We start from the raw sequence: 13656 nt of genomic DNA, 5'->3' as shown, positions 1-13656 counted from the left end.
ACCACACTTATTTGAAAGATAGAGGTATACTCTAACATTTTATTATTAATATCTCAGTAAACTGTGGAAACTTACCATCATGATATGGAATAATATTTCTCATTACCTAATGGGAAAAAGGTTGCAAAGGCAACTAACTTCCTTTCTCCTATCTCTATATCTTCCTAGGTCTCTGTATCTATATATCTACATTTGGCAATATTATAAAGCTTTAAAAGACTGTTCGAACAATGTAAATATTGCTCATAGGCCCCACACATCTTCCATTTTCTTTCTTATTCAAAATTGCCAGCAAATGATGTAACTTTCTTATTTTGAAAGTCTCTAATCTTATTACCTTTCTTCTTTCCCTTCTCTCCCTGGATTCAGATTTTTCATGCTTTTAACTTCAACTCCTCTCCCCTCTATTTTTGTTCAGATTCTCTGTGAGCTTAACTCCTATGCAGTCTGTCTGCCTGTCCGGATCCCATCTCATTTTCTTAAGCACCTTTAAAGTGAGAGGAGCATCTACGCCAACTTCTTGCTCAATAATTTTATTCTAATTGACAGCTCCCTCAGTTTTACAGACCAGGTTACTTTTTTTTTTTTTCTTGGTAGCTATCCTTTTTGCTTTTCTACTTTTTTTAAAGTGCCTTCAGTATACTGCAGAGCCCTTAGTTTTGTTCTCCTCTCACTGTCAACAATATCCCTGCTATATCTAAAGGCCTAATGAGTAGTAGTACTCTGGTCACTAACCACCTTTCAGACTGAGTCAGGGATGACAGTTCTCTTGGACTCTTTTTTTTCTCTTCCATTTCCTGAATCCAGTCTTTCACCTGCTTAATGATGTTATGTTTCCTGTGAAGTAGTTCTCAGGTTTGCTCCTGCTTCTGAATCCCCATGGTAACCATTGTAGCCTTTGTGTTGTAATCAACTGAATTACTACAATAGCATCCTAGCTGGATGCTCTGACTTCAGTGTTTTTCGTTGTTGTTGTTGTTGTTTTTTGCTTCTGTTTCAGCCCATTAAGGTCTCTGTCTTCACTGGGCACAAATTACCTGGGGTACTTGTTAAAATGCAAAGTCCCAGGCTCCATTCCAGAGATTTTGATTTAGTAGATTTAGAATAGGGTCCCAGGACCTTTGTTTTAACAACCATTCTGGGGTAATCTGGAGCATGTAATATACAGCTCATACATTAAGAAACAATGCTTAGCTATTCCAATGCACACTAGGAGATAATTCAGTGTCTGCCTCACTAAGGGAATTATGATTCTTCAAGTGAATAAATCTTTCAAATCAAACTCAGATAAATTCCATCCCCTCCCCCCCAAATTACTTTTATCATGCTTCTTCAATGCTTTAGAGACCAAAATACAATTGCCTATAATTTCGTGTCCCAATTCCCTATTCTGGTTTCTAAGGCTTTTCAAAATCTGATCCTATCTATCAGGACATTCTCCTACTTCTTTCTCACTGTTTTTCAATAAGCATAGGCTGGTATTCTCATTGTCTTCTTTTATCTGTATGAGTCTTGATTCTGTTTAATATTTTGGGGTCCTGAGTTAGAAGACACACATAGGAAACAATAATGTGCTTAAAATTCAAAAAGTGAGGCAAAAAAAGACAAAAGAAAAAAAGAATGAGTCATGAAATTGACAATCTAGAAAGTAACAACCAGGACAGCATGATGTTCTCTGCCTTAAAGATGAACTTGTTTCAAATGGTGCCTGGCATAAAGATTTAATCACTCAATGGGTACAATGTTCCAATAACTAAATCTCTCACCTTGTATATTCTCACGACAAATATGCATATGTTCTCTTTGCTTAGACTCTCTCACCAACCCCTTCATTCAGCAAATTCCTGTTTATGTTTATGATCTCAGCTCATGTATCATTTCTTTAGCGAAGACTTTCCTGACCTGTACTAGCTCCTGTGCCTCTCATTGGCTAGCATGCCTTTAGTATGCATTGTGATCTAACCTTGTTTTCCTTCATCTTAGCTTATAACTATAAGACTACTAATGTGTTCATCCATTTAATCTCCATTTGACCAGTAGATCTTAAGCTCCATTGAGAGCATAACTACACTGAACCCTAGCACCTATCCCTGGGGCTGGGGCTGTGTCTGTGTGTATGTGTATGTATACATATGTGTGTGTGTGTGTGTGTCTGTGTGTGTGTCTGTGTGTGTGTCTACAGCAGAGACTCAATAAACAACTAGAAAGAATTTAAACTAGCCCATTGTTTCCTCACTAATCAGCATACTGACATGGTAAAGACCTTACTGGGTCATGTAACGATGACTCAGGCATGTCACATGAAGAAGCTGTTCGACTTCACAATGCTGAACTGGATGCTATAACCAAGCCAAGGTGTGGGTGACAAGCCTGAGTGACAAGCCTAGATACTGCCAGTTAGAGAGACTTTGCTTTCCTACTATGCCTTCTCCTCATTCTCTTCCCTTAACCTCATCCCCAGAGCCCAGACCTGTGCTGATAGTCTTCAATGCTTAGCAATAAAACTTTTCCATTAAACATGTGATTTTTGGCCTCTGTGTGCGTGTGTGTGTATTTTTCCTAAATCATAAATGTAACACTTCTTTGGCCCTATTCAGATTCTCTTTGTCATTTCCAAACCTGTTACTGATGGCATCCATTCTACTCCCCACACTCCCCCTCCCCCTGCCAAAATGCTTTTAGAAGCTGTCAATGACTTGCTTTTATCTCGAAATCGAAACTTCCATGTGTCCCTTATATATAATCATGAAGAGTCAGTTAATAAAAGCAAAAAGGATTCCCTTGATTGTTACTTTATGTGGCACTTTGGAACAGCTCACATCCCATAGAGAAGGAAATTCTGGATTAAGTGCTTGGCACATTTATTTCTAGAAAATATTCCTGAGGTTCATGTTGAAAGACAAGGAAAGCATACTCCAAACTACTTCAAGTCATGGGATTTTTTAGGACGATTTTTTCTGGACACTGAAATCCAGGTGAGGTGATTGGAGGCAATGATAAGCAATAATGATATACATTCATTTACTCAACAAATATTTTTGTGCATCTACTAGGTACAGTTCTAGGTGATGGAGTTACAATAGCAAACAAAATAAAATGAATAAACAAAATTCCCTGCTTTTATGGAGCTACGTTCTGGTAGTGCGAGAAGATTCTGCACAAATAAATACACATTCTTGATCAGGAGTAGCAGTTTTTCTGAGATACTCAATCATGTCTCATAATACTGTTCATTTCCATGTACACTTGTGGGACTGGGTAATGACTTGGTATGGCTTTTGCCTTTAGAAAAAGAATGGGAAAGTTGCTTTCTCCTGGCATGTATCTGTATTGGGGCTTATTCTATTTCTCCTTTGGTGAGATACTTTCTGAGATAACAAGAGATTTATTTTATTTTCTCCTTTGTTGAGGAGAGATAAAGTGCTTGGGAAGGATCAGAAACTAGGACATATAAGAAAAGGACATTAAGAACTAGGATGGTTTGTACTGAACGAATAAGGGCTACTAGACCTCTATGTACAAGGACTTCTAGTGTGAAGAATGTGAACTAATTCTCTCCACTCAGAGCAGAAGAATCAATGTGGGCTGACGTCAAAACACAAGGATTTCAATAGACGACAAAACATACTGGCAGGAGGATTCTTAGACCCCGTACTAAACTGTTCTATCAGAAGAGAAGTTGTGGAATTTCCTCCTCTGTCAATCTCTGAGAACAAAGTGGACATCAAGCTGTCTGGTACAAATAAAAAGAAACTTTTCCTGCAGACAGATGGTCTGGGGTTTCATTCTGAGATTATAAGACTGTTCCCTTCTATTCTCTGGGATCTGTGATATTTAAACTTTTTTTTTTTTTTTACTGTTTATGTACTGTACTTTACTTATTCTTTCCATAACATCGATCTCTCCATTTGGACTTTAAATCTATGCCCTTAACCACTTTATCACACAGATACTCAGAGAGTTAGAGAAGAGTTAGGACCAGGTCTCCTGCCTCCTGCTTGAGCCGACGCTACTAAAAACCACTTGTCATGGGGCCTTTGCCTGAAGACCTGCCTCATGGTTAAAAGGCTGCCCAAATCCATCTTGCGCCAAATTTCTTCCTTCAAAAATGACTAAGTGGGGCTCAAGCGTAGTTAATAAAATTGCAGCTGAGATGAGACTGTGAGTCATCTGTCACACCTAGTCTCTCTTTTACTAATCAGTTGTGAGAAACATTTCAAAATCAGAGAGCGGCAGCAAAGAAATATGAGATACTCAGACTTCTTGAGGCAATTAGAGACTAAAGAGCAGAAGGCAAATCGGTCTTCCCGCTTTGGCAGTCTTAAAATACACACTGAAAGTAGACTTTGGTGTTACACTATTTGTGACAGATTTTGACCATAACACATTTTCTAAGAGGAAATAAAAATTACTCACTTCAGGACATGCGTTCCACCCTCGCATCAGCAGAGATGATATGGGCTTAGGAACAGAATAGCCAATGGGAGGTCTGATGTGGTGGTAAGCCATGTCTGCTGCAGCAGCCGCTGTAAACCAAATGGTCATGTCAGTTTTGAAATTCACATATTTATTTCAAGAAACATATGAACAGGCAACAAAAATCAGCAAGAATCAATCTGTGCTCCATCAGGAGAAATTCAAAGAGAACTCTATGCTGTTTTCTTTTTTTTTTTTTAAGTTTAAACAAAACATTGGATAATTTAATACTGTAAATTTATTTTTATAAATTCATTCATTTGGTTGCTCATTCAACAAATAGTGAGCAGAGGGAATTTGTACAGAACAAAGGAACACACAAAGGAATGAGCAAATAGCAAGTAATTTAGTGTGTGTGTCTGAAGTATAGGGTATGTATATGAGGTTATAGGAATTAAAGACTGAAAGGCAGATTGGGCCAGACTGCACAATATTATAAATCTCAAGGTAGCACTATTCATAGCGAGACAAGGGGTGCTACTGCCCTTTGCACTTTGAATCACTTGGGTAATACAGATTATTTTTTTAAGCTTAAATCCACTACTTGTTATGAGAATGTTGGGATTTTAATTTTTAATATTTATAAAGTAGTTATTATTTGCTAAACTGTTAGAAACTTCAAATCCATCATTTTAGCTAATAGCACTCATTGATTGAACTCCCTAGTGCTGCCTGCCTGTTCAGATTTCTGAATATTGCTTATCTCAAACTCCCTGTTACTATGTTATGATTCTTGGGACCTCACTGTAGATTACTGATTGCTGATTATGTTCTACAACGAGTGATTTCTATACTCCCTTGGAAACCAAGCTTATTTATAGTTACTTTTATTGAGCACATTTTGTACCAGGCATCACAGTATTTACACACATAAGCAAGGTGAGTATGTGTGCTACTGGTATGTGTTGTGTATGTATGTAATTAGTTTTTAATTCATAAAAAAATTAAATATAATGCGAAGTAGGCATAGCCTCTTGTTCTAGATTCCATGTTCTCTTCAGTCACTTCCCATTGAGGATACTTTGTGAACAACACATAAAGTTCTTTTTATTCCTCAGAAAAATTGCTCTGTGTCAGAGGGAAGATAAAGTCCCAGGACATTGCCACTTCCTGTCATCTAGATTGTGATGTCATAAGCATCTGTCTCTATCTTAATGACTTTTGAGGTATTCTCTCAACCACTACCTCTCTTCCACCAACTTTTACTCCAATTAAGTACCGTTTATAGATCTGATCTAGGGAAATTATATGCGTTATAACTTAACATTTTGCTTTATGCATCAGTCAGAATTACTACCTAATTTTGCCACATGTTAAATTTGTACTTAATCTTGGTAGAATTTTATAAAATTAAAAGAACTAGAAAGAATAAAATCTTCAGAGAAAACACTTGTTAAAATATTTTGAGTATTTTGTACATATTTATATCATTGAGCTCATGTCTAATATACAATTATGTAATACTTTTTCCCCTAAAGTAAATATAAGCACTTCCCATGTTATTAAAACTCCACTTTAGCATATTTTAATGATTCGGCATTTACTGTGATTTACTTAATCATTCTTCAATTTTAGGTTGTTCAAATTTGGGTGTAAACACTTCAAAGAATGTCTTTTTCAATGTGACTTTCTTGATTTCATAGATTATTTATTTATGATATTTTGAGAGGTGAAATTAGTATATCAAAGGAAATAACTACTTTAAAGACTTTTAATACATACCGATAAATTATTTTCTTGAATAGCTGTACTAATTTATACTTTCATTAGCAAGTGTATAAGAGGGTTTTTATTACACCTGCACCAGAATTAGTTTATCTGACTTTATAAAAGATTTTGCTAATATGAGAGGTAAATATATCAGCTCATCTGTTGTTGTTTAAATTTTGTTCTTTGATAAGTAGTGAGGTTTAGTATTTTCCCAAACATTTATTAGTTATTTGTCTTTAAAATCTTAACTTCACTTCTTTTGCCTGCCTAGCATTTTAATACTTCCTTACAACAGCTGTTCTAATAGTACTATAGTTTCAGGTAGAGAGCAGAGTTAGGAATTTCATTTCCTCCTTTGTCTTCAATGCCCTTCATATAATGTTTTCCCTGTCACATTTGCCAACAATTTCTAGCCACTATCAGGTAGAGCTATGGTTGCTAACACTAAGAAAACAAAGAAAAACAAAAGACTGATAAAATATATATTTAGCAAACTTAACACTGACTTATAAAATGTGTCATTTGTGTTACAAAAAACTAGGCATGTTAGGTCCTTACCATTGGCTACTCTTGACTATTTTCGATTCTGTTTGGAATGCAGTAAATAAGTAAGCAAACAAACTGATGCTTAATGACCATTAATCTAACTCTACTTTTTCACCATATGACCATTTGGATTTTGTTGAGCTGGAGCACCTATAAAAACATAAACCAGTATAGTGAACATATTTAAACTAATTATACATATCCTAATGCGTAGGGAGGGACTGACTATTCATAAAGTGAGTTAAACTCAGATGCAGGTACAAAAGATCTTTTCTGAAACTCCTTTAGACTCTGATATCAAGTATATAAAGTTACTTGTTTGCTTCTTGGTAGGTACTATGTCTGGAAAATCGGTTTAAGATGAAAGATATTAATTCTTCATTATTCAGCGTAGATTCTGTAAGGCTTGGCATTTCCTTCTCCTTTTTGCTTCACAACTCTTGGCAGTGATACTACTCATTAGCACCTCCACCAGAACGTGGGCAATGCAACAGGAGGGGTCATGGAATTGAAATTCGTCACCTTTGAAATTACCCTGTGAGTTTAGCCTAAGTGGCCATTGCTAGATAAAATATGTTAAATGATTTATGTAAATGTTGGTTTTTACTTTCACGAAGAAAATTTTGCTTTTAAAAGAGAATAAGGCTACATTTAAAAAATATCAATAACTATTTATTGAGCACTTATTCTTTCTCCAACATTATCCTGAAATAATTATCGATAGTTTAGTAAAGCTTATAATCTTCTAGAGTACGGCTAGTCAATAGAACTTTTTGCAATGATGAAAATATTCTTCTGTGCTTTTCAATATGGTAGCATATAGCTATTAGACACTTAAAATGTGGTTAGTGTGACAGAAAAACTGAAATTTTATTTTATTTCAATTAATATAAATCTAAATTTAAATAGCCATGTATGTCTTGTGGCTTCTATGCTGGACAGCACAATTCTAGAACATAGTTGTCTCCCACTTCAATTATCTTGAATGAGAGTTGAATTAAACACAATTTTGTGGGTCTGCTTCAAGGGTATAATACCCTGGTGTAGATTTGTGAATTCAAGTTCTTTATTGTTTATCAAAACTTTATCAAAAAAAGAAAAGCTATGAATGGAGATTATCAGTGTTGTGTTCAAAAGAGGTCAATGAACAACAAAAGAGGCATTCAGTATAACATGTGATAACCTTCACTCATTTATTCATGGGACAAAATATATTGAACATTGTACATGAATGGTAATAGACTAAGAAAAAAATGAAGCGTTCTGCTTTTCAATAAAATTTGGTAAATGAATACATAATTAAGAAAGAAATGAATTACTGGATTTTTCACTGCTTTTTATGGTTCAATTGCTAAATGTGATTTCTTTTTCCCGGAATCTTCTTCCCTACCCTCTTTTCTGGCATATACCTACTATCATTTAGGTCACAGCTTAGATGAACACTTTCTGGGTGTCCATCCTCTGTCCTCCCACAGCACCCTGTACTACAATAACATACATCATTTTATACTTAAGTATCTATTTGCTAGCTTGCCTCTGCAAATAGATCAAAAGTTCTTTGAGGTTAGGAATTATGTCTTTTCAGCACTGTATCTCCTGTGCTTAGCACAGTGACTGGTAAACAGTAGGCATTCAGTAGATATGCATTGAATGAATCAATCAGTTAGATAGTTCAAAATATCTTCCTGGAAAAAAAACATGATCATGGTCTCAGTGAACAGTATTTGGACAAACAAGTGAAGATTAATGTCAATTAGTATCTTGCTCATTATTAAATTTTTAGGACAGAGAATAATTCCTGGTCATCAAGAAACATGGTAGAATAAATATAATGTTTAGTTTAATATTAAATTACAACATAATTAGGTCAATTATAGAAATCTGGTGGCAATTTGGTATATAATACTATATTTTTTTCAAAACTTTGGGGTGGGCCTTCAACAAACAGAAGTGTAACTATTAAGAAATGCCCTTAACAAGGAAATCCAAAGGCCTAATTTCCAGTCTGGCTTTGCTTTTAGCACTCTTAGAGATCCTAATTAAGCTAATTTGCCTCTGTGAGTATCAGTTTCTCTCAATTTAAATATGAAGCAGTGAGGACATAGTGTACTGGTACCAAGAATGGGCTTTGGGAACAAGGAGCCATGCATCTAAGTCTTGACTATAGCTCTTATTATTATGTGACATTGAGCATCTATCTTATTCTAATAGGACCCAAATCACAGGTTATTATTAGAATTAAAAGAGTAGATAGATTATCTGGTACATTGTTGGTTCTCAGTAAGTGTTAGTTGTTGTTATTGCTATAATTGTTATCTATATATCTAAGGGTCTATATGATTCCTTTTAGTCTGAATCTAGAAGATAAAAAAAATATCGTATATTTTCTGTTCTGCCTAGACCAGAAATATTAGTTCCTTTTGAGGTTTTCTTATGAATACCAAGTAAAACATTGCATTGGATTACTGCAAATCACAAAGCTACAAACTATTCCATCGGTCATCAACCCCAGCTCAGAATGTAATATGGCCATTGTGAAGAGGATGAGTATACAGCTCTTCACGATGAACTTAATTAGTTATGTATTGATTATGGATGAATCGATACTAGATTCTGAATTCTTAAAGTAACCTATCGCTTACTCTCTTATGTTTTAAAAAAGTAAATCAAGGCATTCATATAAAAAGAGAGCAAAGTATAATTGTTTGTAAGTTTTGACTACGATAAAATTTCCAGATTTCTTCCCCCAATTCTGATTGTGTATGTGTATTCTAAAAAACACAATTGATTCTACTTCATTGTTTTTAATGGGCAGGGCTGCGGTAAAACAAAGCAAATGCATTCTACCATCTAAGCAAGAGCTAAGACACATTCTTCGTTAAACTGACACTTTTCAATGATGTATCACCAGAGCATATAGCATCTGAGAGAGACCATGAGATTGCAATCTTGAGATTGTACTAAGAATGGCTTAATTTTTTAAACCACATCCCATTCTCATTACAGGCTGTCAGAAGAATAGATTAATTTGCACCATTGTCTGTTCTCATTGCAATCTTTGTCAGTGTAATGAAGTATCAGGATGTTAATATCAGCTATATTCATAGAAATATCACCATCCATTGGACCGATTTGATCTTTTCAGTGATCTGTGTAGTGATTGCTTGGCTCTAGTCTTCTCAGTGAAAAACTGATAAAGATTAGCATAGCAGACACAAGATTTCAGAACTTTACTCACTCCTATTTTCTCATCTCTTGCCAAAACACAGTCCACAACATCGATGTGCTTAAGCCGTTTGAGGTTATGATATGTTGAATACTTTAGGATCCTAATCACATATGGAGGAATACATAATCATCTAATATTCAAGCAAGGGTAGCTACATATATGAGGCCTATGACATAACTATGTCTCTGAATGTACTTCTATTCATATTTTTAAAAACCATATGTAAAACAAATAAAGGTCCGTAAGCTATATTTGGCTCCTGGACTGCAGTTTACAAATCTGAGCTAAGTCTCAATATGGAGTCTCACCAAAATCTGTCTAGAATTAATTGGCAAATATTCAAAATTTGCTACCACATCCTAGACTTAGAGCCTGGCATTAAGGAATCCCAGGGTGCAGAGTTGAGTTTCCTTGTGAACCAGCTTGCACCACACAGGAAAATAAGAGGCTCTCTTCTTTGGCCCCAAACTATCATCTGAAAGTGATCTACAAAATTGGATACCTGGGTGTAAGGAAATGGGACTGGATAAAGTACATATTGGTAGATTAATTCATCCCAAATTTCTTCTCTAGTTTTTTATCATATATCAGAAGTGATGAGCCCATGAGATAAATAAAATTGAGGAAGCAGGTGTTGGTTTCTTCCTCTAAAATGTATCCAAGACAGCTTTTGTTCGCCAGGTACTACCAGCTCCTTTCTAATCTTGCCTGGTTCTTCCCTCTCTCCTTGGCTTTACACCTTGGCTTCTTCTAACCTAATCATTTCTGTCACAAATCTGCTCTCTTCCTATATCCATCATCCGTCTGCCGAATAAGCCAGAAGACTGAAGTCATCCTTGACTTCTTCCTCTCCCATGTGCTCTAATCTCAACTCATTGGCCAGTTCTATTAAAATCTCCTATAGGAGGAATAAGAAAAATACATACATACATACAAACATACATACAAACATACATACATACATACATACATACATACATACATAAAATTTCCTAAAGCCCTTCTCTTTCAAAGTCACTACCTTAGTTAAGGTTTTATACATTCTCTTCTAGATAACCTGATATCCTTACCTCTGTTTTGAACCTCTCTAATCTAGCCTTTGCTTTGTAGCAAGAGGGAGAATTTAAAATAATAATAAACTTATACTATTGCCCTACTTCAAATCTTGCAGTGACTGCCACTGTTGACACATAAGCCCTTCTCCATCTGGCTCTAGTTTTACATTTACAACATGTGTCTTGCTACTGATTCCCTTGTATTCTCTGATTCATTCCTACTGAATTATTTGTGAATCTCTCATGCCTCTGCGCTTTGCCTATACAGATTTTTGCTGGGACACCGTCTCTACCTCCCCACTGTACCTATTTAATTAGTACTCATCTTTTGAAGATGCAGTTCTGGCATCATCTGCTCTAAGGATCCTTCCCTGATATCCTTTTCCCACCACTTGTCTGGGCAGGAGATCCATCTGGGGAGCATCCTAAGGAATCTGTGCCTCAACCTAGTTGAGTTGTACTATGCTGATCGTACTTTTCTCGCCCCCTCTCTGTATTATGAGAGCCTGGGTAATGCCCTATTGCTCTTTGTTTTCTGGCCAGAGGAACCCTTAATGATAGCCTAAGGAAAATAATAGCTAATATTTATTTATTGAGTACTTACTAATGCCAGCCACAATTCCAACACTTTGGGGTTGGTTCTATTATTATCCCCATTTTTTAAAGAAAGAAACTGAAGTACTGAAGTATCATTTGGTTAAATAGTTTGCATAAGGTCGCAAGACTCATGCTCTTGAACATTATGCCAGTTGTTTCTAGCTCATACAGTGTTAGCCTGAAAAATGTTTCCTTAAAAATTGACGTAACTGCCAACATTTGAAAATCTTCAGGTTTTTAAACGAATACACAAAAATTAGTTAATATGGTAACAGTGAACAGGCATCCCTATGTTCCTTCATGACACCCCTGGATGAAGGTGGGTAGCAGCTGTTCCCTTGAGTCAGAGCATGTGATTTCCCATTCATCACATTGCCCCATGTAGAACATTTCTCTGCTCCTGCTAGCCTTGTGGCATTTGATTTCATGACCTTTGGGATGCTGCATGTGATAGCTTTTTCAGTTTTTCTTTTTTTCTAATCCTGAAATTATAAAGTTAATTTGAACATATGCTATGTAAAAGAGACCCCAACTTCAAGTTCTTCTGAATAGAGACCATTACTTGCATAGGAGTCAATGTTAATATTTTTGTTCTAATTTTATATTTTTCCCAGGAGACAAGATTCCGCTAAAGCTATGTGTACTGTTGCGATTACCATAATTGATAATGCTGTCCCACACTGTAGTTATGGATTTGTTCCTCATTGTAAATGGCAAATATGTAGCTTATACTGAATCTGATGCTTTACATAATTTATTGCTAAACACATGCTAGATAGCCTAACCACTGCAATAATATTAACAGTCTCATTTCTTGATGCATGGTCACTATCCAACTTTAAAAAATTCAGCTTCTATCATAAACAAATTCTCTTTCCAATAAAGTGCTATAAATTCTAATATCTGTAATATTGGAATCAAGTTATTCCTAGGCAAGACTTTTAACTGTTCTATTCTATAATATTTTCCCTCCAAATAGAGTAAATATTTGTAGGGGTCCCTGAGAGAGGGGATCTTTATCTCTTTGAAACATTCATTTTATAATTAGCAAAGTATAACAGAATAGAGAAAAATAGCAAAACTGTATGAGTAAAATATGATAAATACTATAACAAATGATGACAGGGCCTTGAGGAGATGAGCTTAATTCAATATTGGAGAATTAAGAAAAATGTTATTGGGAGAAGTAATATTTAAGTTAAGACCTAAGAGTAAATTGGAGTTAGTATGATGAAAAATGAGGAAGAGTGTCTCTGACAAATGACTAACATTTCAAAAACATGAAAGTGAGAGGAAATGTGTCATGTTGGGGAAATAAAATAGTCTCCTGTGGCTGGAACATAGAGAAGAGTATGCAAGAAGCAAAAGGCATACCTGGGTTGGGGGTGGGGCAGGCAGGAACATAATTATTATGAGAGGCTTTGTAGATTCTTTAAGAAATTTTGTTTTTTATCTTAGAAGCAAAAAAAAAAAAAAAAAGACATTGGCGATATTAAGTAATGGAAGATGCATGACCAAATTTGGGTTTTTAGAAAACTAAATCTACTTATAATATGGCAATTGGTGAAAAAGTGGTGAGCAAAACTGAGGACAATAATACCATTTAAGATACTGTTTAGGATTCTGGTGTGAAAAAGGAAGCAGTAGAAAGAGAGATACTTAGAAAATGGGACTGAAAATTAGAAAACAAGTAAAAAAAGAAAGAAAGAAAAGAAGGGAGAGAGAAGGAAGAAAAGGAGAAAAGAAAAAAGAAATGAAGGAAAGAGAAGAGTCAAGATGACTTGAAGTATTTATATGGGCTCCCTGGAGAATGAGAGTAACACTCAAGTACAGAACTGTAGGAAGTCTTGGTCTTGTATTACACTCTGCCCTTATCTTTTATCTTACAGTTGCAGAATTTTAATTTACAAAGTTCAGTCAAAAACATCATCTCATTTGATTCTCATGGCAATCTTTGTAGAGTCATTGTTGACTGAATTTACTGAGGAAACAGCTTGTGAAAGGGCCTAGAAGCCAGAAGAAATGCAACATACTGAAGGAAGC

At 35.5% G+C, this 13656-nt stretch overlaps 1 protein-coding gene across 7 annotated transcripts in view; it reads right to left on the bottom strand.

Annotated features, from left to right (window-relative positions):
* Positions 1–13656, bottom strand: part of LOC107511005 (serine/threonine-protein kinase TNNI3K) — a 256099-nt gene that overhangs the window by 67831 nt on the left and 174612 nt on the right. For all 7 annotated transcript variants that reach the window (XM_016145058.2, XM_016145065.2, XM_016145059.2 and 4 more), the window contains one exon: positions 4417–4526. In XM_016145058.2, coding sequence (XP_016000544.2) covers positions 4417–4526 — 110 coding nt within the window. The remainder of the gene's footprint in view (positions 1–4416; positions 4527–13656) is intronic.

This window comes from Rousettus aegyptiacus, unplaced genomic scaffold (genome assembly GCF_014176215.1).
Source record: "Rousettus aegyptiacus isolate mRouAeg1 unplaced genomic scaffold, mRouAeg1.p scaffold_m13_p_1, whole genome shotgun sequence".
Classification (NCBI taxonomy): Eukaryota; Metazoa; Chordata; class Mammalia; order Chiroptera; family Pteropodidae; genus Rousettus; species Rousettus aegyptiacus.
This window is presented reverse-complemented; position numbering and strand designations above follow the sequence as displayed.